Raw genomic sequence first — 27,798 nt, 5'->3', positions numbered from 1 at the left:
TTTTCCAACTCTGACTTGCTCACAATAAAACTTCTCTTTAATGAAAGATATTGATTTTGTTTATATAATTTGATGAAGTAGTCCTTATTTGACTGATAGATGATCCAAGTGTACCAGTACTTGTATTTGACAAAATTAAACAATTGGGATATTCTTGGTGAATTTATCTTTCTGGAAGTTGTTGCTTCCATCAATGAAAAAGGGAGAAGTACGAGGGAGTGGACAGCTCGAACTGTGACAAATAATGTGAATTATCATTCTTAGCTGCATGTCTGCAAAAAAGGAGGCTGGATCCTTGCTAACAAGGTAAACAAAATATATTTCAAGTGTTGTATTTTGAAGCCATAATATTGTTTTCCCCAATATGAGATTAATTTCCTGGAAATAGTAATGGAAACAGGACCTGGCAGCGACCAGCTGGTAGTCATTTCTAAAATCTGACGGTCTAAATGATTTCAAATTATACTGTAGCCTTTATGACCTTTATTCAGAAGGTTACAATAAGGAAAAACAGCAGGTGTGTTTCATTAATAGCAAATTGCTGTTCATGTCAGTGGAAGCAAATGGCAATGGCGATATATAGTAAAAAGCAACATCAGAAAACTAACTGGCCGTGTGAAGTGTTACAAAGAGCCTAAACGGGTCAAACTGAACGTGGAATTTGTCATTCTGTAGTGCAAGACAAAAGGAGGACAAGAAACATGTTGAAATGGAAGAAAGTGGAGGACTGAATGTATTGATAGGAACTGTGAAGAAAAGAAAATAATGATTTATTTTGTTATCAGAAACTGGCTGGAATTACCTTAGTTACCTTACCCTTTGATATACCGTGGTCTTTCCCCTAATCTGGTTCTGAGAGATTTACTCACAATCTAATTTACATTTTAGGTATCTGACTTCCAGTTTAAGAATGTATGTAGAGAAACCAGATCACTCTAGCTTTCCTGCTGTAGTAGTAGTAACCATTTGTAACCAAGGGTGTTTTCATAGGCTTATTTTCCATGCTCACTCCTACCCTCTCACATGTATTGAATATGCATATATATGTATATGTTCATGTGTTTAATTTAGAAATCTGTTTCATTTTTCCAAGATTTCAGTATTTCATTTAACTCACTCTTTTTTCCCCTTTCTTTTCCTTTTTGATGTTAAATCATCTATTCTATTGCAGATGCTCTTCTCCATGTCTTGATCATGACAACAGCAGGTGAACTTCTGCATAATTTCTTTCTTTAATACATTGTACTTCTTACCCACCCTATTTATCCTCCTTTTTACCTCACTTCAGGATGCTTTAGTGTTTTGATAGTGCACGTTAGGCAAGAGCAAAAAAATCTACTCTGACTAGCAGTAGGAGTTACACATGGTCCTATTTCTCTTCTTATACAGTAAGTGTTCACTTTCTCACATCTATGTCCTCTATAAGAAAAGAATACTGCACACATAGTAAGTCCACTGCAAAAAGTCTTAACACAGCTCCTTATACATTCTGAGATTGTTTTGACCATTGATTTAACCAACAATACATTTTCTCTGTTGGTGGCATGGTTTAATATTATTAAAAGGAAGAAAAAAAAAAAACGAAACACAATCCACCACAAACCACTGTAGACAGGTTTAGTTTAAACTGTTATATTACAAAGTGGGCCTTTTATCTCACTTGTCTATATAAAGAAAATTGCAGAGCCACTCCCTAGGCCATATTTTCCAAATTGTCAACCATAATGGAACTAGCAGAATAAAAGCACAGAGCCAATATATTTAATTTTTCATGCCACATGCATTTTTTGTGTGACCTCTGTTAATCACTGGTTGAGTCACTGGCAGATTGCATCCTGCACAGAACACCTGAAGTGATATCTTCCCGAAGGTGATTATCTTCACTTGGCAAACTGTTTACTGGCACAATACCTTTTCATCTCCTTTAACATAACCATAGAAAGGTGAAAATCTTTGCAAATATTTGGCTGTGCAAAATTATTTAATGGCTCAGTAAAACCCCAAAATACAATCCATATTTTTAGGTCATGTCACTTAGTCTCTCTGTAGTTGACTAATGCAGCGAAGAGAATGTTACCATAAGTTAGTACTGTAATGGTTTCCTTTGTATGATCATGTTTTTTGTCCTCCTGGAATGTCTATTTTGCCTTGTTTGTGTATGACACAGTTGCAACCTGAGGGAAAGCACACTGAGGTAGTTGAATGACTTGCTGTTGACTTCAGCAGGAGCTGGATCAAGGCCTTTTTTCTTAATTTCAGACTCTCTATCAGTTTTCCTTCTCCAGCTGAACACTTTACAATGGCTGAAGCACCCTGATTGTTTCTGCTTCTTCACACTGCGACTAACACTGAATGCTGCTATCTCCTTGTTTCCCACTTTCTTTTGAAAATTAAGATAATGTACACAGAAAAGTTCTTAAATGCGTCTACAATGGATGTGTTCTAGTTAGAGCTTTCTATTGTTTCCTGCTACCTGATGAGAGCATGTGTGCCTGCCTAGCTAGTTTGAAAGAATAATCATACCTGACCTGAGTGTATGAAAGTGGTGGTGTTATTGATTTTGCCTATTCTGGCTTGTGTGTTCAAAGAACTATTGCCTGTTCTAGAAAGACACTTCACAATGCTAGGTTTGCATGGCTCTTCAAATGGTTCTGCAGAATAAGTGCGTTTGAGTGCCAACATGCTTGCATTCGCAGCCCCCTGAAACTGTGACTCTTCTACAAAGTTATTTACACAACTGTGATTCTTCACAAATCACACACTGAGCATCTTCTTTCACCCCCCAGTGCTGACACATCCATTTTTTTATTTTATTTGTTCATCCTTTCAAATGAGCATACATACAGAATAAAACCAAGTTAATTCCATATGAATAAAGTCAGCAAAGGGAATAACTGAGGCTCAGATCTGAAATACAAATATTTCATGAAAATACACCATAACTTTTTGTCCTTGTGGGGTGGATAAATCCAATGTGTATATATTGTCTGTGTTTTCTTCAAGTGGAGCCATTAGAAAACCCATTGCTCTTTGCTCTCCTCTCTGTAGAAGGCATGGATGGAAACAGCCTGAAAGATTTAGGGGCCTTTTGTGTATGTCCTCCACCAGAAGGATGCTGTAGCCAATGTTAGTTGATAGTTACCTTTCATATGGCAAGTATTTAGTTTTTAATTGCTCTAAAATTAAAGAGAATGAAACAGCCTCTCTAATTTATGAGTAAGTATTGCTAAATTAGAGGAGAATGGATGATGCTTGATCTAACTGCTAACCATGCGTTTAACAAAGCGTGTAGACTCCCCTGCGGTCTATAACTTATTCCTTGAAAAGAATTGCTTTTGTTTTTTAATATTTCTTTTAAAAATATCCTGGTTTCCCCTTCATTCTCTTTAAAAGACAGAAGGCAGTGATACCCCCAAACCTATTTTGTGTTACTGATTTAGCTATTATATTTGACTACCACCCTGCTAAATCTCAGGAACACTCAGTATCGATCCCATTTGCAAGACTGTCGGGGTTCTATGTTTGTGTCGTGCATCATTTCTAACTGACCCTTTAAAACTGGCAGAAAATAAAACTTTCTTAAAGGCTGTCTTCGTACTGAGAAAGATCATCTCATTGTTGCCCTAGTCACACCTGACATACAAATTTTGACTTTGCTGCTTTAACCCATTATCTGCTTTGATTTTGAATCATGACTTAATTGAAGTTTAAGTTCTTGCTATGGGTTGCCAAGGTAAACTGAAGTCAGTGCTAAAGGAGGATGCTTCCCCTGTATATAGTTGTTATAGGAAGGACATTTAAAACATAATCTGAAGTAGACTTTTCCGATGGAAAGTACATGTAATTTTGATGCACTGCTTGATCGATCAGTTTGCTTATTTTGGCCACCTTTGTTTTAAATGGCTCACAGGAATGTTTTTCTGCTTATCAGCTGTCATAGTTTTCTTCTATTTATAGTCTTCCCTCTCCTCAGTTTTAGCTCATTTCTCCTAACCATAGTTAGTGCCTGTTAAGGTTTTCCTTTCCTTATTGTGCCATTTTTAACCCCTTCTGAAAATTGTAGCTATGATACCTACATGAAGTTCCTATAAATTCTTTTGGGTTTTGTTTTGTTTTTTTTCATTTTCTTTAATTTTTAATATTATAATAAATTATCATAGAAGCATGTAAGGAACACTTACCAGCCTATTTTTTTTGAGGATGCCTCCTTTCTTCTTCTAGTGATAACCTGTAAGAGCTTTCTGATTCCCTTTAATCCCTTTTATTAACATTTTTTTTTCTTTCTCTTGACACAGCCATTTGTGTTACGCTTTAAAGAGCCCTCCCCTTTTCATTCTCTGTACCTGCCGTATGTAGATAATGCTTGTAGTTGTGCTCCCTGCAGTTGGAACATGGAGTAAGCTCTGAGTTTCCTGCTCAGCCAAAAGTCACTTTTTGCATTGTCCAGTTAGGATGAGCAGAGGGTGACCAGTGCCCTCTGCAGAAGAGGATCTTTCAAAGTTTTAAGTCAGAGCAGGGAAGACCAATGCAAAGATTGAACGGGTACCCCTCAGGGATGATAACGCAAAGCACACTCTGCGTGCAATCAGAGAAGGACCCAGACCCCTGCACCTAAGCTTTGTCATGTTAGGGGTATTCATATTTGTTCATTTGAATACAATCTCTTCCTATCTCAGTCTTGTCACTTAACATCTAGTAAAAGAAACATTAGGGAGAGGAAAAATAATGTGTGTGTGCTTGGGCAACAAAATAATTAATTTGCATTTTATATTTCTTTTATAGTAGTCATACAATCTTTTCACTTTCTTAAATGCACATTTTAGAAAGCATGTTTTATCATGTTTTTTCATGCATTAGTTTTGTATAAATTATTTGTGTATTGATAAACACAGCCCTTCAAAAGGGCAAAGCTTTTCTGGTCCTGGAACAGTGATATCACCACCTAGATGACCTCTTATGTACCAGATAGGCTGAAAAACAGGCTGTTATGATTCAGAAAATATTTTGTTATGCATTATTTGCTTGACTTTATTGCATATCCAAAATTGTTAAATGTGTGGATTTAAAAAAAAAAAAAAAAAAGGAGCTGAAAAGAAATTGGATTAAACAGGTGGATGAAATAATGAATGTGGCAAAAGGCTGGGAAGGAAGCAGGTGGTATGGTGAAAAAGAATGTATTTTTACATTCTATTTCAGCTCTACAAATCAGTGTACTGTCCTCTCAGGCTTTTATGCCACGTCTCTGGAGCTAAGGAATTTTTCCCCTTTGGTTTCTTCCTTTTGCAGTATATTCATGCTAGTTCTCCAGAATATGTTTTCTGGAAATTTCATAGTGGTATATAGCTGTTTTTGTGAACTGGTTCCTCCATATTTACTGAGATAATTGGCACTAATCGTTTTATGCTGGCCTCATACTATTTTATTTTTGCCTGAATTTGCTGTCCAGCAGTTGAAGGGTATCTGCAGCCTCTTAGGTGCTTTCAGACTCATCCAGGAGTCACAGAACCCTTCAGGAATCTCCCATTTCACCTGGAGATCTGTTTCAGTAATATGGCACAAATCTATTTTTTTTATTGTATACTGTGATGAACACTCCTCTTTGCCAGATAAGTGTCTTGTTATTTAGTAAATGTGTTAGATCATCTTTATGATAGAAACATCTGTTTTGGCAGTGAATAATAATAACAATGTCCTACTGTTTTTATCCTGACCATTGTTATCTTTGTGTCCAATGATACTTACCTTTGCCTGGTTTTCAACTCTTTGGAGCAACAGTTGGTTTCAGTGATAGTTGACGATAGACCTTGTGATAGATTCACTGACAGACCTTGCTGTGAGCCAGCAGGCACATTCAGTAAACTTAAACTGAAAGAAGGAGTTGCAACTTCAAGGCCTGAACATACACAGTTATCCTTTTGCCTCTTGAGCGCTTACTAGAGACAAATGCCACACTCAATTTTTAATTGATCTGTATGAGATCCCAGGTTCTGCCAATCTGGGAACACAGGGCTGTGACCCCGTGTGTGAGGTGAGATACGTTTGTTATAGTTGGTCAAAATCAAAGACTACTCCTGCTTCTTCAGCTTTTGTATTCGTTCTGCACCACAAGCTGGTTATCTTAATTGGGTAACTTGTGCTGTATGAGAAGGCACTACTGTTTCAGCACCCTGCTTATCTTTTTAGTTAGTCTGAAAGGAATGACTATATGGAGAAAGAGCACCGTATTAAAAGCAACCGAACACATTATTATGGTCAAAAGGGAGATTATTTGATTTGGACCCTTACCTATTGTGCACGTGCATTCTTCTAGCTCTTAACAGTGTTTTTGGCATTGCTGAGACACATGCAAAGATAAGCTAAAGAGGACATAAGACAGACAGATGACCTAGCACTAATATTTCAGTGATGGACAGTGAAAGAACGTGACCCTGTTGTTAAAGTATACAATCTTGAGTATTACATCAATAATGAAAATATCTGAATCCTAAAAATGGTATTCATGACAGCTTACACAGTGAAAAATGTGAATGCTAATTTAATTCAATAAGTGCACTCATTAGCTTCTGGTAATTGTGGGGGTAGTATTTCTGCTGCTTGTAGTATTAGCATCAAAATATGAAACTCTTCCTCCAGCACTCAGTGTTGTTAACTCCCTCTAATGGACCCATTATGGTGGAGACTTGGAGCGATTCTCTGAAACATAATTCAGAACCACTTTGATAACACTGCTTCATACAGTTAAAGGAAAATTGCAGTGCAAGCCGTAGAGCATTATTGCATCAATTGAGCACTTAGTATCTCTTAAGCTCTTCTTTCACCTGTGCTTTAAAATGTATAAAGTATGTATTTTATGAAGGAAGCTCCCATTTTTCTAAATCAATCCCCAGAGAATCAAAGCTGTAAAATGTTTTCATTTTCTTTTTTTCCCCCTTGTTAAAACCACAGAAACACCAACCTCTAAGGAATGAGATAATGGTTGTACTACCCAGACTTTTACACTAAACAAAACCTAGAGGTATATGAATGGCAGTAGAATAGGAGACTGCATGTGTGAGAAAGACTGGCATCCGTGGTGCATGGTGTGCTTCTGACTGGCGCTTGTGGCTCCTTTCCATCATCCATTTTTCTGACTTGCACGGTGTGTTGAGTGTTGTGTTTTTACAGCATGTGGAATTACTTGTAGCTGTGTGGACAATGAATGGATGCAATGTTTGTTGCACAGAACGGTCAAGGGGACAGTGGAAAAATACCTGTATTTGTTACTCATGTTATAAGGGCTTTTCTCTATTGCAGGTCCTTCAGTAGCATTTCTGCAACTCCCCATGTGATGATTCTATTTTAGTGGCTAGAAATAGGCCTGATACCATTCTGTCTCATCTACGCTTATTTTCACTTCCAGCAACCTGACATTCCCATCCCACATCAGGCATGATCCTAAGTCATAAACCAGTAAAAAAAAATGGAAGTAGTTCTACACCTTTCCTAAGAATGTCCCCAATCTTTGTAACAAACCTGTCAAAATCTACCTGTTGTTTATACATGGAACTATAAAAATTTAGTTCAGCAAAAAGAAATTTCATGAAACGTTTTTCTCCCTTTTAAAGAAATAAATAAGATAGTTTACCTTGTGCTAGAAGAGGGCTCCCCTGTAGATGTCATTCTGCATCTGTAAGTTTTCCACTGGGACATTGTATTGCTATGTAAAGCAACAAAGAAAACCTAAAATCCATAAATAAACCTTTTATACAGTGACTGTAGCTATTGTCATCTCACCGAAATCCAAAATTTGTCTTCAAACAAGAGCAACATGTTGGGTTTTTTATATAAATAGTGCTAGCTCCATTGATGTATTACAAATTGTATCCACGCATGCCAGAATGAAATTTGATTATTTTTAATCCAAACCATTTTATGTTAGAAATAATAGTATCTCAAATAACTAGAAAATCATATAGATGAACTAAAAATCCCCTAACAATGCCTCCAATCAGAATTGGCTTTATATTCTCGAGTCATAAGTAATTTCCTTCAATAAGATGATTTGCTTGTAAAGTTTTTAAAGAGTGCCAACTTTACAATATAGATGTTTGCAGGTACAGAGTAGTGATATTTGTACTTGACTTTGTCTCTAATAGGTACGTACACATGCTCACATTTATTAGTGACTGCTGGTATTTTTAACAACAGCAGCACCATAAAATAAGACTTTCTGCAAAGAGCTCTTAAGATAGTAGTTGTCAGTTTAATTAATAAATGATCTTAGCATGATTTGATGCTTCACATGGGAGAAAGGCTTTTTCTAATTGTACATCTAGAGAAAGAACTATAATTACATACATAGTTACGTATGTGGAATGTAACCAAAGGAATTTTGGTATGTTTTGTATCTAATTTACTTTTTTCCTGATTTTCAGCTTCCTAGTTAGTTTCATGGTGGATGCTCGTGGGGGTGCCATGAGAGGTTGCAGACATAATGGACTACGAATCATTATTCCCCCGCGGAAATGCACTGCTCCAACGCGAGTGACTTGCCGGTTGGTGAAACGCCACAGACTGGCCACCATGCCTCCTATGGTGGAAGGAGAAGGTCTGGCCAGCCGCCTGATTGAAGTCGGACCTTCTGGTGCTCAGTTTCTTGGGTAAGGAGTGCCATATGGCCTGACGGAGAACGCTCAGGCTATTTCCGTCTGTTTGCAAGTTGCACTGAAATGGTTCCTTTTTCAAGACTTGAACAGAAAAAGATGTTTGTAACATACGGTAGCAGACTGGTCATGTGAAATACAAATCAGCTGTTAGTTAACAATTCATAAAGCATTTACGCTTTTTCCTTTGAAAAGGGATATTTTAACCACTAGCACTAAGACTAATGTGCTTCCTTGGATATGATTATTACTCAGTGTTGTGAAATTATAGTGGGAAAAGACACCTCTGCAGCCAGAAAAGGCAATTCATACTATATTTAAGTGATCTATGTATAAGGCACGAATAGCACAGCACTGATCTAAAGCCCAAATGTTCAGCCTGCTACATATGCAACACAAGTTACAGCTGCTTATCTTTAGAGACTTGTGTTGCGTTATCAGTAATTTGGACCATCAGGGAGGCACAGTGCCTTTGCTTTTTCTGGGGTTGAAATTGCTAAATTAAGCAATAGGACAACCCTGGATTTTTTTGGCCATTTCTTTTGTCCTGTGCTGCAAAACCCATAGAAAGATCAGATTTTTGTCTGCTGCTGAACTTGTTTTAGCAATTTTCAGCTGAAAGCAGCAGTTATCCAGACTTTTTTAAACTTGTTTTACCAACTGTTCTCCTTATCAACTGTGGCATCCGGAAGTGGATGATTGAAGGAACCCTTTGTATTACAATAAATAGCTTCATTCAGAAATTGTAAAAAAATAAAAAAGTGACTCTGTAAACAGCAGTAGTTTAAATCCATTTCAAAACAAATCAGTTCCTTTAAAATCCTATTATAACAGGCAGTCATCAGAGCCACTATCTTCCTCAGTGCATTTTCTTAAAAGATTGAGTTTAGGGAGAGAAAGAAGATGATTGGTAGTTTTTGACTGTCCACTGCTTTTCTATGGAGTGTGAAAGGAGAATGTACCCCAGACATGTATTGGCTACTTCACTGTTGCTCTAATCTGGTAAAAAAGCAAGAGCAGTCCTGCAACACTGTGAATGTGATGGTAAGAGAAAGCCAACCATTCCTTTTGACAGACAGGATACCTCTTAATGCTGTTACACGTAACAGCAAACAAGCTGGCTACTCAGATGCTTTGTACCACTTGCTCTTTTCACATCTCGGTCTCTCTTAAAAAGAAGCAGAAAGAAATCTAAAGACCAGAAGAAATATTGTGCTGTCACATTCAGTCTTCCCATTATCCTTGTCACACACAAATTAACCTTAAGTATGTCTCCCATTTTCTTTTTAATGGTTTCTCTATCTAATGAGAATGTTTCACCTGAAAGACCAGGATATAGCACAGTTTTACTCATTCTCCGATCTTTGTGCCCTTCCTGCAGGCGTTATTCTAGGCATTGTACTGGCAGTGAAATCAGAAAATTACTGTACTGTTTGCAGAGATGCATTCTAAGGTCCAAATCCTGTTCCCATTGGATTCACTGCCAAAACTCCCATTGTCTTCCCATAAGCAAGAAAAGATCCTATATTTATGAAACTAGTTTTGCTGATTTTGATCACCAAATTGTCATCCCTAGGACGGAACCTTATTCAGTGTACAGCCTAATTCCACTCTGTGGACCAGACAGTGGCACTGGCGTTCTGGCACAAAAAATACATAAAGTTTATTTATGTTCTTTCTTTCACTGCTGCTTTGGATGTACTCAGTAAACTTCATCTGCCTACGGCTCCTCCCCCACTTAATGAGGGAGAAAGCTTGGTCAGCCGAATCCTTCAGCTGGGGCCTCCTGGGACCAAATTCCTTGGGTAGGAGAGACTTGAAACAAATTGATGGATGCTGACCTCCCCATTCTTCTCCTCCTTCTGCAATATGATTTTTTTATGTCATTATGCCCATGATATTGTCCTTTTCTATCATTTGAAATTCTGTATACCTAACCCTTAGTGGACCATTTTTCAACCCTTGTGGTATGTGGTTTTGTTTTGGTGGTATGTTTGTATCTTTTTCTTCAAGTACTGTGGCCTTCATTTTTGTTTTGGCATGAAATCTTCCTAGTTATGTGCTTGATGTCTGTAGCAAAGCAACCTGGATTGGGACAAAGAAAAAAGGAATCTACTGTAAATTTTAAGATTTTTTTTTTTTTTGTATCAAGGACTGATTAATCAATATGTTACATGTTGGATACCACCAGTATAATAGAACACATGGCATTTACTATGTACATGGTAACCTGTGTGAGTCATCTAATTAGAGAAGTGTATATACAAATATATTTGTATTTTTTCTCTTATTTCTAAGAGTATGTATGTATACGTATATATAAATATAGATATATGTACACATGTGTTGTATATGTGTGTGTATATATATATGGACACATACATTGATACATATATTGGCATCTGCTTGTAAGGCAACAAGGCAAATTCTTATCTCCTATACTGAAATAGAAACCCAGATGATCTCCTCAGACCTCCTTTATCTCTCCCAGAGTGTAAATCAGGAATAAATTCATTGGAATGTATGGAATTACAATCAAGTAAAATTGGCACAGGACACAATTGCCCACTGATTGTAATGAAATTATTCTGATTTGCACTAGTATACGTGAGATCAGAATTTGTCCCAATATTCATATATGTTACAGTAGATTCTCTTTGAAATGAAGTTGCACAGATTAACCCAGACAGTAGTGACAACTAAAATGAGCAAGAGTTCTTTATGAATTTGCAAAACAATTACCAAATTTCTGGCTAAGCACTATTATCTAACTAAATAAATATCATTCACACTGTGGAAAGAGGTGAATGCACTTTTTGATCTGTCCTTCAGCATTTACTGAGTCCCTGTGAAAATCTAATATGTGTTAGTGACCTACTAGTTTAGGATTATGCCAAAGTATTCTAGCAAAATAGGTAGAATTCCAGGTCACTTTGTAACAGACTGAGTAGAGTTGCTGTTAATCCTGTTTCTTCCTCTCTCCCATGTGCATTTAATGCGCTGTGTTGCTGTGCCAGGCCTGTGATTGTGGAGATTCCCCATTTTGCTGCTCTGCGTGGGAAAGAGAGAGAGCTGGTGATCCTGCGCAGTGAGAATGGGGACAGCTGGAAGGAGCATTTCTGTGAATACACTGAGGATGAACTGAATGAAATCTTGAATGGGATGGATGAAGGTATCCAGTGTGACTTTTTTTTTTTTTTCTTCTGCTCCTGTATTACTTCTGTAACTGGGGGATAGTAACTTTTTACCATTTATTCTGTTTAGTGCCTCATGTTTGGTCTGCCCTAGAATTTCTGACGTTATGTTCTTCAGATACTTCATTTCAGTCACTCTGGTGTATAATCATATTCTCAGTGCAGGAGCCAGGAGAAAGCACTGTGTGCTTGTGCTTACTCCTGTGCATGGTCTGGTGAAGCAGTGGGACAAAACAAAGTCTGCCATCACAAAGTTGGGAATAGATGCTGTTTTCTATGGCACCTTTTCATAGCATTAAATGAAGACGAAAAGCAAATATCTTTCCAAAACAAGGCAATTATCATACTAATCCTTTCCAAGCAGCTATGTGTGTGGGAGGAAATGTCAGTCATGGGTACTTTTGCTTTCTGAGAGAACAGAATGGCCTTGGGCTGTCTAGGATCTGCAGAATTTATTAATTTTGATGCCTTTTTTTTTTTAAAAAAAAGCCCCAAAAGTAAACAAGCCATCTCACACACTTAAAGATGAAGTTACACTTTCACACTTTTTTGATTTGGAGTTTAGTTTCCTTGATCTTACTCTGGGCCATAATGTAAACGCGTGAAGTAGAAAGGGGCTTGGACCCTTTGCTCTTTTGCCTGCTGATTTTGGGGATGTTGTCAACATGTTCTGAGTTTGCTGTCTTAAGCTCCTTTCAGTTAGTTGCTCTGTCTGTCTGTTGCTTTCTTGTTTTAGCTGAACTTTAAAATATTGGGGTATGTTTCCTTTCCCCCTTTGATTTCTAGACAAAATACTTTTCTAAGATACAATTAAACTGTGAAAAGCTTGAATGTGTTTTGAAGTTCACCTTATTGTTTCTATGAAATTATTTTCTTCTGACCACCTTCTCTTTTGGCCTCAGTACTTGATACTCCAGAGGAACTTGAGAAGAAACGTATCTGCCGCATCATCACCCGAGATTTCCCTCAGTACTTTGCAGTGGTATCCCGGATCAAACAGGACAGCAACCTTATTGGACCTGAGGGAGGTGTGCTGAGCAGCACTGTTGTGCCACAAGTACAGGCAGTCTTCCCAGAAGGGGCTCTAACCAAACGAATTCGTGTTGGCCTCCAGGTACAATGAAACTGGTTTTTTAAACTGTAAAATCACCTTCTTTGAATAGAGAACCAGCATATTCAGCTTATCATGTTGTATGTTGTTGTCTAAAATGCCTCTAATAAAAATAATTTTAAAAAATAAAATCCATGCACAAGTCAAAGCCAAGTTGTAAACCTTTGAGTATTCCGGTTATTTTGGGTTCCTGTCTGTTAACTGTTGGGCAGAGCACCTCATTTTGGTGATGATGATGATATTAGTGTAGGTCATAGAACAATTTCTTAAATACTGCTTATGAAAGTCATCAGAGAAGTACAAAGTGCTGTAATAACCAGGTCAAATGAACAGATTCTCAGCGTGAAGTAAACCAGCCTAACAGTTCACTACTGAAAGAGAGGGAAGCCTTTCCTCTGCCTCCATCCCCTCCTCCTGCTGCATGCATGCAGAGTTTATCTTGGCCAGGACACTATGCTTGTTGAAATCCCCTGTGAATCACTGAATAGCTTACTAAAATAGCTCAGATCTTGTTCTGAAAAAAAAAGGTGGCAAGGGAATAATTTACTACTGGTTAACTGAATTAAATTAATGCTCTAAAGGGTCTGACGAGCACCAAGAAAGGGGATAGGAAGTGGAGGAGGGCGTGGAAAAGTTGAAGAAGGGAGGTCGCCCCTTCTCACTGGCAGTCAGGTCTTCTGTCTGCAGATTTTCAGGGGAAATTGTGCCATTTAGTGTAAAAACGTAAGGGTTTCGTGGCCATATACAGACACAGTTCTTTACTTACTCATTAAACTGTTTTCAAGTAACTATTCTGTTACTGTCTTTTGCTTTGGAAAGGCTCAGCCTATGCACACTGAACTGACAAAGAAAATTTTAGGCAACAAGGCTACCTTCAGTCCTATAGTCACACTGGAGCCCCGGAGAAGGAAGTTCCATAAACCGATCACAATGACGATTCCCGTCCCCAAGGCCTCCAGTGATGGGATCATGAATGGTTATGGAGGTGACACACCCACTTTAAGGCTACTATGCAGCATAACAGGTAGGATGCAAATACTAGAGCTTTTTATGTGCATCTTGAAATTATCAGTCATCGTGGGATGAATATGTTAAACTGATTATACAGTGGAAAGCTTGGTGAAAACCTGACTGGGATGAGAGGCTATGAAAATAAACTACTTTCCAAACAATTACTTTCTGGAAGAAATAACATTTGTTATTTGGACTAAGAGATGTGTTATGTAATCATAGACCTTGGGTTTGGTTTTGTTTGCATTTTACTTACAGTTGTTTTTTGAGAACCTACATACCTCTGCCTAGCAGAGTAAGTGTAGCAGAGACATAATGTTGCTGTACACTTCAGAGGAAAATACTGAAGTTAAGCATTTTATAGTTGCTATAACTCCAACATGATTAGCATCTCATTTAAGAGGCAGAGCTGCATGTGTTTATTCTGTTTAGAAGTTAGCATCTTAATTTTCAAAATGATTTCAAATACCAACCCAATGTAAGATGCATTACACGCTGAGGTGTGCTGATGAGTCATTCCTGAGAACAGGTGCCTTTACAATTTCTTCATACAAGGGTGTTAGGTAGCTGCTGAAATACCAGAAACAACATCTAGTCAACAAATTAGTATTTGCATTTCCAAGAGAGTGAAACAATATTTATTTAAATAAGGAAGAATGGTCTCCTCTATAAAGAGGAATTTGAATAAGTTTTTGGAGGGACAGTAAATCTGCAAGTATCCTCTAGAAAAGTTCAAAAGGGAAATTGGTTCCAAGTATGCTTCACCAAAAGGAGAAATGAGGTATTTCTTAAACACTAGTATTCCTTTACAGGTAACAACTTGGTGTAAGGTTTGCATAAAGACTGTGCTACATGGTCAAATGGATATCTAACAAGTCAGCTGTATATGAGAGGAGGGACAGACACATATTCTGATTTAGCCCTGATTATGCATAGTTTTTCCTTTAGTTATTCATTCATAACTGCTGTTAGAAGTAAACAATTCTATTTCTGTTTTCTGTAAACTCAGTGATTTTAAAGTAACTGGAAACCAACAGGACATTCTTTACCAAAACTTGTGAGGCAGGGACATTCATTGAAGAACTTGAAAACACAGCTGCAGGATTAAAGATTGTGGCCACATTTTCAGCTGCATAGGCCAAATAGGAAGCTGGCAGTGTCCGTGACAAAGAGGGTTGAAACATTTAATGGTCTGATAGGAATTTGGAACGCTGTCTGTGGTACAGCACCATACAGAGGTGCACATTTCAACTGCAGGATCTTCCAGGGAGCTTGTCAGACACAGGTTTTCACAGTAATGTGCAAAAGAAATTTCTTATTGATTATGTATCAGACCCGAGTCTTTGAAATATTTGAAAAACAAGTAGATTATAGAAATCATAAACTGTAGGTGTCACTATGAGTAACATTATTATTGTTTTCCAAGCGTAACAATATAGGTTTAACAGCACTATATCTGGGCCAATTTTGCCCCACATATGTGAATAGTCTAGAATGAAAAAAAGTAATTCCTAATAAATTACATCTCTCACCACAGAACTCTAGCCTCTTTTAATGTTTCTGGAGCTGTGTAAGGGAATCATCATTTGAAAAATCACCTGGGCACTTTGTTTTCTCAGAAGAAACCCATACAATCCTACTAGCATTAGTGGAATAATGTGGACCTAAGGAGAAGGTCCTGGGATTATTATTGCTTTCATAGTGATTAAAAACTCAGAAGAATGTGAAATATTTCTTAGAAGCAAGAAAGTTGCAGACTTGCTTGGTTTTAATTTTTTTTTTTAAATATGTAATTTCAGGAGGAACCACCCCCGCCCAATGGGAAGACATCACTGGAACAACACCACTGACATTTGTTAATGAATGTGTTTCCTTCACGACAAATGTGTCTGCCAGGTACCTGTACAACAAAACATGAGTGTTACTTTCAAACACATGTCTTTTTTCAATACATATTTCCTTTAAATTATTTTAGTTTATACAGTAGGAGGAACATAGATATTTTGTGTGTGCTGTGAATCAGTTGATGAGGTATCTTGGAAACCCTGAGCCTCCTATGCCAGACAGATGATGTACAAGAGCTGTAAGCACTCCAGCCCTTACCAGCTGTGGAAAGAAATTTATGTTCTTATCATTTCTATCTTGGCCTTTAGTCCTTTGCAGTCAGCATCTGCTATGATCCCAGAAATGAAGGGACACTTCAGGTGTAGTTTTCAGGTAGTTAAAAAAACCCAACTGGTTTCATTTTGAATACCCCTTCTCTTCCAGATGCAGAATATGCAAATTTCCATGGAAACAAAAATCCCTTATTTGGGTAGCTCATTATACATTTTATAAAAGGTGTTACTTCCAGAATGAGAAATCAAGCAGAAAGGCCTGTAGGTGTACCAAACTCTGGTCTAGAATCTCTTCCAACCATCTGTTCTTGTGAAGAGATTCAACTGCTGCATTTCTGAAAACAGAAATTCATATTTTAAAAAATCATATATATATATATATATAAAAATATGTATGTATTTTAGTTTGTATACGGTCCATGATTTGTATCACAGAAATGCTCAGAAATCTCCTTCTCTATAGCAGGAGATGCAGTGCATGATGTGGAAAGTATTAAATTTAGGATGTGTGGTCTAGCAAACAGTTACAAAAATCTTGGAAAACTCGCCCATGAAAATCAATTAATTTCCTTCAGTGCAAACATTAAGTGTCCAGAGCAGTTATTACTCTTAGATTACGTCTGCTATTTATTGAAAAAATTTATTCAGTGTTAAAATGATTTCAGCTCTTGCTGAATCTACAGTATAACTTTAACATTAGGTGAAACAAAGTATTGTTTTTCCATACTTTTTTGGTTCAGAAATGGCTTTCTTGCTGTTAAATTGGACGGTTTGCTTACGCATATTTCTCTTCAGTTCAACTAAACATTTTTCTTTAACAGCAGTGACCACAAGAGGGAGATCTTAAAGTGTGTTTTAGCCCTCATCTGCTACCTGTAGTGTTCCGTTTAAAGAGATAAAGATTAAGAACCAGATATGTGGAGACTAGATGCAAAGTTTGAGAGGTCCAAGTCCCTAAAATTGTGAGGTGCCCTGGAGGATTACGCATGAAATCCAGCCAGAATGAGGGTGACAGTTTATGGAACTACAATCTGTATTAGTAGCGGATGTTTCCTAATCCCGATGATGACATTAAAATGGATTACTGCTGCTGATATTCTGTGGTATAGGTGGGGTCTCATGTAGAGATTTTAATCTACCTCTTCTTTTTGATCTAAATGAATGTTCAGCAGACTACTTTAACCCAAACGTGATTTTAAATGCTGTTAAAGTTAGAAAACGTGATTCTTTCATACACTTACAGTCAGATAATTAATTATCTTCTTTGCTGAAGTTTCAAGCTGACCTGAATTTCTTTACTCATTCCCTGGTCTAAAAGTGCATCTACCCTTGTGCCCTGCTGAGGATCAGCTGACTCCTGTTTGTTATTCACAGTAACATGTTTATGTCTAGTTAAATCATTAATGACAGAGAACGGTTTTCCCATTCATAACATCAATTCTGTCCAAAATGAGCTTGGGAAAGAGATACATTTGTCTAAAATACATGTGAATTAAACTGCAGATTTTGAGGCATAGCTGTTTCCCATTTCCTGAGCTGCAGCTTTTTTAAAAATTTAGTGTCTGTTGGGGCTTTTTAGCCTCTGGTGTATGACAGCAAATCATTTGAGCATATGGTGATTTCTCAGAGGATATAGCCTCCCCAGTTTGAGTCCAGCATAGCATAATTCTCCCACACATGAAAAGGAAAGTATCAGTATGTGGAGTCTTTATGTACCAAACATGCCTTCTCTTTTTCAAATGTCATCAGCCTGGTTTTTAACCAGTGTGTTTGTTAAATGTTCTAAAGATAATCACAGCGTGAAATTTGCTATTATTCAACTGCAGATGAGTAAATCATACTTGAAAGGTATGCTTTGTGGGTTATAATACCATGTAATCTACAGTAAGTAATAAGCCCCCTGTAGATTATATCAGCTTTTGAGGTGTCTTTGACCTCTCATGGCTTCTGTCTCCATCCTACGGGTGTCAAACTCAAGCATGCTTTCCACCCACACAGTGAATTTTATTTAAAAGAAATGTCATCAGCTCCACAGAGAAACTAAATGAGGTGATATCTGAGAAAGAAGGCAATACGTGTTACTCCTTGTAAAATGCTTGCTGCAGTTCTGCTGTTACATTTTGGAAGTAGAAGTAAAATTATGTTAAGTGAAAGTTGTTATCTTTGCAAAATAACAATTCAGTTCTCTTGACAATGGTATAAGGAAATTCTGTAAATTTTTATTACTGACCAATGCTGTTCTAGCCTGAATGGCCCAAAGAAAGGGTAAAGAACCTGTAGTTTTCAGTAAAGAGGAGGGTAATTTTTGACAGAAGAGGGCCTGTTCTGGAAGCTGAAGTTCTAGACCTGAGTTGCAACATCCATGATATGTCGCAAGTAACCGTGTATGTTTGGTAAGTTCTGAGGTGGTTTGTTCTGATTCACATGCACTAGCAGTACTTCGTAAAAGGCAGGCATTCATTTGTAATAATTATGTTAGCGAAATCAGACAACTTATGACCTTACTCTGTTATCTTAAAGTATTTCTCTGTCATGGTGCTACCTGAATGAGATAGCAGTGGCAGCTTCTGGCTTCACACCATGCAGAGGAAGTAACTTATTCCAGTAGTATTTGCCTGTTGCTTTGAACATGTTTATGTTTGACTTGTGGTACATGTATCACTGGGAACCACTGGTGTAGATTTGGCATATACAGTAGAAAGATGCTGTCAGTAAAATGGCATGTTAGAAACCATGCTGAAAAGTGAATCATGGTTATCACAGCCTCTGTGAGGCAAGGGTAGTAGGAATCAGATCTGGAGACATCTGGGTCTTCCAAATATAATAGGGTTCAGACAGAAATATATGTAGTGCTGGTCTTCAGTATGCATAACAAAAACTTATCACAAAATCGAAGTTAAAAGGTTCCTGACTAAATTCACATGGGAATAATTTCTGATTTTGCATGTGGAGTTACACAATTGACAAAATTATTTACATTCAGCTAAAGACCCTCAGGTTTTCATATTGTAGGTATGGAATGTATTGCTAACCTTTAAGCTAGATGGTGGAAGAAAAACAAGTGTTTTGGGCAAGGCAGCTGCTTTATATTTCACTTGTTAGAGATGGGGGTCCAAGAACAGATTTAACGATAACACAACCTAAAAGCCATTTCAGCCTCCTGTTCCTTATCAATAAAATTCAGGAAACTTTCACAACATCCCTGTCATATTAGAAGTTTGTACACAGTTCACTAACACCCCAGTGAGGTACACTGATGTGTCCGGCACTTAACCAACAGGAAATTGTACAATGCCTAGGAAGACTTAAGGGGGCTAAAGAGAAAAGGATTAAATTACCCACTCTGTAATTTTAATGATTTAGTAATAACCTGGAAGAGAAATGACAGGCTCACCATATGTCTAGACACAAGCAATTTTAGTAAGATTTTTATGGGGCATTACTTTCTTCTGCATCATCAGATGTTTAGCAGCAATCGGCTGTCAAAAAGAACCTGTATTTTTCTAGAAGAAAGGCACATATTGCAGAGTCACAGGGGAGCAGAAATCCGAACTGTACACTTCCAGTACACCCTTTTCTACTTATATTCTGTACAGAAATCAAATAATAACATGATAAACAAGAACAAATTCAGAAGACTTTTGGACAGCTCTAGAAAAATGGTGAGATCAATCACCATTTCAAACATCATCAGAAACTGTTGAAAGTGATGGAAAACAGAGGCCCCTGAGCTTATTCTAGAATAAGATATTTATTTCTTGGTAAAAGGCAAGAAACATTTGATCACATATTTTCACTATAAGGAATCAAGTCAGATGAAAACAAAATTTAGGCCATAGCCAAGTTCTGAATTGAAGAAAAAACATTTATTGGTTACTGTGATGAATTTCTAGAATTTCTTGATTTTGCTAAGCCATCAATAATTGTTTAAATATTATAAACATAAATTTAATATATATATACATATTTCATAAACACAAAAAGATGACAAGGTTCATATATTTAAAACTTCAGAGAAGATGTATGAGACTGCTGCAGGACAAGTGAACTTCTTCAAGCCTTTAAAAGCCAGTCAGGTACCTGGAAGCAAATACTCTTCCAGTGGAGTGAGATCTTATTAGAAAGGCAAGCAATGGCTTGGAATTTGTGCAGCCCGAGACACTGTGAAGGGTTTGCATCTGATATTTAGGAGAGTAAGTTCTGGTCCAAATGCTTTCTGTGTGATTTTGCTTCCTGCTCCTAAATGCATAGAAAGTACCATAAGCATTCGTAGGCTCTTTTTCTAAAACGGTAACTGGTTTTTTTACTTTCTTCTGACTTGTCGTATACAACCAGTGTGGTTACCAGCTAATGCTGCTAGGATCGTAGAACATACAATTTTCTTACTTAAATCTTTCTGTGCTGATTACACAACTCTTCTTTTTGTTTTACAGATTTTGGTTGATAGACTGTAGACAGACACAAGAATCTGTTACTTTTGCTTCCCAAGTGTACAGAGAGATTATCTGTGTTCCCTACATGGCCAAATTTGTGGTGTTTGCCAAATCACATGATCCTATTGAAGCACGGTTAAGATGTTTTTGCATGACAGATGACAAGGTGGATAAAACTCTAGAACAACAAGAGAATTTTGCTGAAGTTGCGAGAAGCAGGGATGTAGAGGTACTGTACAAGAATCTTACATGCTTTTCTCCATTTTCTAATGTCTGGTCTTAGGCTAATATTTTCTGCCTTTTATCTGCCACAAGTACTAAAAATAATAGTGCCAACAACTACTGTCATGACGCATTACTATGTATCATGGTAAGATGGAAACTTTGACTTTTGTCAGATGTAAGGGAAAAGTAGCTGCCAGATATGAGTGATGAAGTCCTGTTCCCGGTGGGCAGTTGCCAATCTCTCAGTGCAGAGGGCTGATGGGAGCGTTGGCTGTAGTCAGCTGACAACATTTGGGTCTTCCTGGGCCAGCCAACCACAGTGGAAGGGAATTGTGTGCTTCACCCACATGGAAATCCAGTCAGCTGGTTAGCAGAAGTTAAACAGGAATGCCTCGTCTGACTTCAGCCATACTGGTTTTTGCTTTCTCAGGGAAATCCTTGGCCATAAAAAGAATAGGTAGCAGGAACATTAAGCTGGGTTCAAGGATTAGTAAATACAGACATAGGCAGGTTGAGTCTGAATTCTCTGTGATGGGACTAAGACTTAGAAAACCTATAGGACAAAACTGAATTGAAAGGATTTGGTTTCCCAAGATGCTTTTTTATGGTGAACCATAACTTAAACAGTTGTACTTAGAAACTGGACTGATTTTATGCCAGGAAACCAGGTAATAAAATGAAGTTGGGAGTTACCATTTAGTCCTGCAGTCACAGGTTCTTTGTCCTCCTCTTCTCTGGTGACAGGGTCAGCATTTCTTTAATTCAGATTGAGAACCAGAGCAACTACTGCCAGCTAAGTATTATGAAATCTATTTGAGATAGCTAGTTATGCAAGCAGGAGACCTTGCCCATGGCTTTATTAAATAAAATGCTGTAGTCTGCAATAATTTTGCATAGCTTGGCTGGGGTTTCAGTTCCATAAGACTTTTTTTTCAGTTCCATAAGACTTAAGTCCCTCAACAGTGAGCTGAGAGGTAGCACATAGGTGTTATAAATGGACTTTTTCCTCAGCCCGAAACTAAGTTCTATGGATGCAGGCTAGCCCTAAATTCAATCCGCATACCTCATAGTGTATAATTTCTGTGTGGTCCACAGTGATTACTTAGTTTTAATTAGCTCTGTAGCAAACTGCCACGAGACACCTTGAATTTTTTAGTTAGTAACTTCCTCTTAGAGGAATGCCTGAGTAAAGATGAGTTTTGAGGGGGGTGTTCATTGCTGAACTGTTCTTGAGCCTGATACTAAGTGGGTGTTGTGAGAAACGGGGAGATAGAGCCAAAAAGGACAGGTAAACCTCAGCTTTCAGTAACTCCATAAATGAATATCACTAAGATATTCAGAAAGGCAGTCAATAGTAGTAATGTTTTGTCGGTATCTTTGCATACCAAGAAGTTAAACTAGCAGGTTGATTAATATTCTGCTTTACAAAATAAAAATTAAATCTGTTGCTGAACAGGGAAAAGCTTTCCTGTGTGGAATTCAGCAAACTGCCTGCTAAATGCAGTTTTTTCTGGCTCTGTCAGCTTCCGCAGAAGGAATAACAAATTGAAAGTGCTTTAACTACATGCATGGTATATTCTTATGCTTAGTATGGTCTCTTTTCCATGAGAATCCCACCTTTAAAGAGTTTGTTTTCTCTGTTCCTGAAGCTCTAACAGGCAGAGCACATAGGTAAAATACTGAATGACAAGGCTGAATTTCTGGAAAGAAAGAAAGAAAGAGACATTAATGTATTGGCAGTTTGAAGAGAACATCTCTGAAACTGGTAAACTGAGATTTTAAACGTGTGGAGGAGCACAATAGCAATCCAAAGATGTAGCAGTGCCATCAGAGAGGCATTTACCTGAGGGCTGATTTTCAAAAGCTCTAGGCCCTTACAAAGCCAACTGAAATAAGTAGTATCTACCAATATAAACTGTCTTTGCCTGCTGCAACAGACAATTGCAAGCAGATTAAACACATAAGTAATCTAATATAGAAAGTCTTTGCATTGGTAAAAAGGTCCTCTGCAACCCCGTGATATTCCCATACTGGCTTTTTATCCTACCAGTCAAAACAAGGTCTTTTGATTTGATTGCTGAAAAAAATATTTCTTTGACTGTTATGATGATGCCAGGTTGGCAAAATTAAAGCCAATAAAAAATCCAAATTAAATTAGATTGAGAATTTGCCCAGATTCATAACACTGAATACTGATTTTGTCATTTATGGTGTCACACTATTGTTATTGAATTAACAGTGTGTTTCATTTGGAATTTAGTGATCTGAAATGTTTCCACAGATTTTAGGTAACTGTACATAACACATGTACGTGCTGACAAGTTCTACCAATTTAAGAAATTGATTGAAACTACTGTAGAATTATGCTTAAGAAAAAATCCTAACCACCTTGCTGTGATTAATTGCTGCTTGGCTTCTTTTTCATTTCCAATAGGTATTAGAAGGAAAACCCATCTACGTTGACTGCTTTGGCAATTTGGTGCCACTAACAAAGAGTGGGCAACACCATATATTCAGTTTTTTTGCCTTCAAGGAAAATAGACTTCCTCTGTTTGTTAAGGTAATGTTAGAATATGAGCTATGGATTGTATTTTTATTTTTTGTCCACTTCTGAGTTTATAGTAAACTTAGCAGACTGAAGAACAGTTCCATATTATGATAAAGGATTAAATGTTGATTTGGGTAGTCAACCAGCAGTAGCTACCTAAAATTTAGTACAATTTTTTTCTAAATATAATTATCTGTGCCCATGTTCTGCTATATATGCATGTGTCCCCAGCATTATTTCAGACACCAAAATTGGTGGTACTTCTAGGAATCCTGTTCTCTACCTAACAATCTAAAAGAGCTGATCAAGTTTGATCTTGTTTGTTTCTCTGTATCATGGTTCAATATAGGGCAGGAAAAAATGTGGAAACTGCAAAAAAGTGTCAGAAAACATTGCAGAATTGGCAGGAATCGTATCAAAATATGATCATTTTACCCTACACTCGTAAATATGCATATGGCTGTAAATACAGATATAACTGTTCTTCAACCTATCCTCCTCCTTTCAGTTGTAATGCAAAACTTCCTTGAGAATACAGTAAGAAAAGCATGGCTCCTTTTTGGATGTTTCAAGTTATGGTTTTACCATATTTTTGAGAACAAAGGAAAAAGGAAATAGTTAAATTGCCAACCTAACCTAATTTTACCCTTATAGTGTATATTACTGTACTAGTCTACTTTAAAACTTCCTACTCATATAAATAAGTTTGTAAAACAAAGGCCAAAATAAGAAAACCTCTGTGCATCTGAAATTAACTTATGCTTTAGCCCTCGCTATAGAGCCAGTGATATAAACACCATGGTTCATAGGTCCACCTGCATCGTTTGTGAGATCTGTAGGGAGCAGTAAGTCATGTAAAAAAAGTGCTCTCACTGTGGCCTGAGCTAGCAGCCGAGAGGGCTGCTGCCACCAAGCCACCATCACCACCTCTGCTGGAGAGAGAGCCAGAGGGCACTGCAAACCTCTTCCCACAAACTTTTCCTTCTACTGGGACATCCTGACTACAACAGAGTACACTATTACCATTACATAAAACAGTTTTAGAGCAACGCTTTATGAATGGAAGCTTCCAAAAAGTGAAGAAAATCAACCCACTCCCTCATTGTATTAAATCTGCTGTATGCTTCTAGACAAGTTTTAAGTGCTCTTCCTCCTTTCCAGCAATATTTTGTAAGCTTGTTTTAATTTAGAACTTTATTGAAGCTGCCTTTTGTTTTGCATATTTTTCTCCATGATGGATTTTCCAAAATATGTGTCTTTGCATCTAGTATTTTCAATCTGATAAAGTTAATACACATGTGTCTAATTGTACCATTTTACTAGTTCAAAAAACTAAGAATGAGGTAATGCTTTCAGTTGTATATCTTCTGTGATATCATATGTAATCCTCCTGACATTATGTGCAAAAGCTAAAATTACATCACCAGTATCTTAAGTTCTAAGTGCTTACACTTGTTTTTACTAACAAGCATGAAAGAGATTTTTCTAAGATTCACTGAAATAATCTTGAAGTATGACATGATATCTTTTCTAGATTAAGAATGGTCACACCTATAAATACATTCCAGTAAATTTCTTCATTCTACAACTAGGATTTATCAATACATTTGAGAAAACATTTTGCAAGAGAAGAAATTTTAAGTGTAATCTTTCACTGGTTTTAACCACTCAGCCAAAAGAGTATCCATGTGAACAAACACAATATTTAATACTAAAATTTTGAGCCAAGAGGTATTGCTAACATCATCATAAATATGTATTCTTGCCATATGGGGGAAAGTGACTTATTACCTTTAGTCATCTAATATAAAATGAGTCTGTTATGAGTATAAAGTTCGGGGATCATTTCAGTGAAAAATGGGTATTGTAAGTTATCACAGAAGCCAAATCATACTGGATATCTGTTCTTTTAAGACTGCTTAGAGTGTTAGGACTGCCTTCTGTAAATTAAGTTTCTAATGTGTAAGCATGTACATTCTTGTGTCTTCTCGTGCTTTGACACACAATACATATGTATATACATTTACAAACAAGACGGAAAAAAAAGAACACAGATTATTTTTGCCTACATGGACTTTTTCTCCCACATCTAGCCTTCTGCTAAATAGTTCTGAGTGGTGCAAGTATATCACACAGCAAAATAACAGATTAAATGTCTGTTTGCTCTTCTACCAGGTGCGAGATACCACTCAAGAACCCTGTGGACGATTATCATTCATGAAGGAGCCAAAATCTACAAGAGGCCTCGTTCATCAAGCCATATGTAATTTAAACATCACTTTACCAGTTTACACAAAGGTACTGTGAAATTATACTGGTCTATAGCTATCAGTGTCCTTATATAAAGAAAATGAGGAGGGCAAAATATTGTTAAAGCTTTGTAGTTGGGTATTTTAAAGAAAAATATATAAATACCATCCAAGGGCTGTCAATTTCTTGGTTTGGTACTTTTAATGCCAGTGTTCCATGTTATTGAATATTTTCTGAGGACTCAGAAGAGATGAGAGAAGGGAGACAAAAATCCAGTTTGTATTATATAGCTCCCATGGTTTCATTTGATGTTGCACAAGACCTGTGCTAATTTTATTTTGTACAGAAATTTTACCCAGATTCTGTTAAGGGGCGAGACAGATCTGGGACTCTGTGAGTACCTCTAGGTTCATTTTTTGTTTTATCAAAGACTTCCCATGGTGTTTGACCATGTCTTGTGACACCTCTCTGGAGATGAAGTTACCATTCATAGCTTTTTCACAAAGTGTAAGGACAATGCCTGTAGATCATATGATGTTCTTAAGGCAGGGAGTACAGAGGAGTGAAAATTCATTTTTTTCATTTGCCAATTTGAAAGATGATGGGCTTTACAATGGCATTTTTAGCTAACTGCCTTGTTTATCTGTGGTGATAGTGATAAAAATGTAGCAGACGAGCTCTAGAATTTGGAAAGTTTATAGCAGTGCTGAACATATTTTCTTATGCTATATTTTAATAATAACATTAATTTTAACACTGACTTTTCTTCCTGCATTTGATCAACTCTTTCAAGAATCTGAGTACATCACGTAGTGTAAATGGTCTTTCTTCAGAATATTTTTATAACAGTTATTAATGTACCTGAGGAAGAAAATGGTCCTGTATCAAGAGCAGAAAAAGGAGAGGAAACTCTAGTATGAGTTATTTATAAATACTAACAAGATTGAGACCAGCTGAATTCTTACAAATCATGGGAGTGCTCTTGATTTCTGTTTAAGTAAGAAAGAACAGATATTAAGAAGCATTTGTTTCTTTAGAAAAGAATCACGTTTCTTGCTATTCTGTGGTAACTCCAATTTTTTACTGTCCTTGTTGGATTGGGAGCTGCATGCCTTTTAGGAATGTATTAGGCTCTTTGCCCAAAATACTGCCTGTTGGTGTTCATTTTTTCTCAGCATTTTTAGCATATAGTACTATCTTTATTATAGTATTTTTGTATAATTTAAAAATAACATATTTCAACATATTTTAAGTTTAAATGGGTGCTGTTCTTAACTATTTTAAGTATGTATTCATGCTAATTTATAGGTGCAAAAGCATGTATATATTTCAAATTTTGGTACAGATAATGATCACTAGAAGTCTAACATCCAGAAGCAACTTTTCTGTTTGTAATTTGCTTGCTTCTGTAGCCTTTTGTGTGTTTAAACTCACAGTTTAGTTTTGCTGCTTTTTGACATAAGAAATCAATTTGCAGAAACATACTGCATTTTCTCATTTTCTGTTAAATGTTGCCAGAAGTTATTTTTCCCTACTCTCCTCTTCTAAAAAAATTGCATTTTGCCTGCTCTGTTTCCCCTTCTCTTTTTTGCATGGTATTTTGGAACTGAAAGGAATCAGAATCAGATCAAGAACAAGAAGAAGAGGTAATGTTGCTTGTAACAGCATGTTATTGCTTATGCATACTGCTAAAATACAACTAACAGATATACCTTGGAAGATGAAATCTGTAGTGAAACAGGTGTATCAATCATTAGCTCAGTGCCTCAAAAACAAAAGGGTCTTGCACAGGCTCACTTGGAATTTACAGAGTTTATCCTCCCTACATTAAAAGTAAAGTTTTACTGATGTAATGATATTGGAGATATATAATAGTTTATTTTGCTTTCAAAACAGTTCCTTAATAATTTAAAAATTATTTTGCTTAAGAATAAGACATGCAAGTGTATTTCTTGAAGCTTTATTCTCTGTAGCACAAAAAAGAGGAAATGGGCTTTGTTTTTCTGATTCTGAGAACCATCCCACATCCTAGAAATAATGTAGGGTTGCTACTAGATGTGTCTGAAATATTCAGAACCAGTGTTTCATTTGCATAATATACTTCTTATTATTACCCCTAAGCATGGTCTGAATATGATTCCTCTATTTAGTGGTGGTGAGTAGTGGGGAACGGAGGCAGAGGAACAGACTTAAATACAACAATTACCTCCATCAGCAAGTTCCCTGCTTTTTGGGGGAGTCTGCAACCAGATCGCAATTGAATGCGC

The 27,798-nt window shown here is 37.0% G+C and overlaps 1 protein-coding gene across 17 annotated transcripts in view; it reads left to right on the top strand.

The window, feature by feature from the left end:
- The window catches only part of ANK2 (ankyrin 2), a 253,472-nt gene that overhangs the window by 193,508 nt on the left and 32,166 nt on the right, over positions 1–27,798 (top strand). For 6 of the 17 annotated variants that reach the window (XM_074905236.1, XM_074905230.1, XM_074905238.1 and 3 more), the window contains 9 exons: positions 8,415–8,639; positions 11,660–11,814; positions 12,739–12,950; positions 13,767–13,971; positions 15,758–15,854; positions 20,509–20,737; positions 23,168–23,293; positions 25,457–25,579; positions 27,145–27,177. In XM_074905236.1, coding sequence (XP_074761337.1) covers positions 8,415–8,639; positions 11,660–11,814; positions 12,739–12,950; positions 13,767–13,971; positions 15,758–15,854; positions 20,509–20,737; positions 23,168–23,293; positions 25,457–25,579; positions 27,145–27,177 — 1,405 coding nt within the window. Of the gene's footprint in view, positions 1–264; positions 307–1,171; positions 1,208–8,414; positions 8,640–10,348; positions 10,448–11,659; positions 11,815–12,738; positions 12,951–13,766; positions 13,972–15,757; positions 15,855–20,508; positions 20,738–23,167; positions 23,294–25,456; positions 25,580–27,144; positions 27,178–27,798 lie in introns of all 17 variants that reach the window. The other 11 variants (XM_074905229.1, XM_074905223.1, XM_074905228.1 and 8 more) reach the window with 5 other exon arrangements.

Source organism: Athene noctua, chromosome 4 (genome assembly GCF_965140245.1).
Source record: "Athene noctua chromosome 4, bAthNoc1.hap1.1, whole genome shotgun sequence".
NCBI lineage: Eukaryota > Metazoa > Chordata > Aves > Strigiformes > Strigidae > Athene > Athene noctua.
The sequence above is the reverse complement of the archived record's forward strand: the minus strand, read 5'-3'. Positions and strand labels throughout refer to the sequence as shown.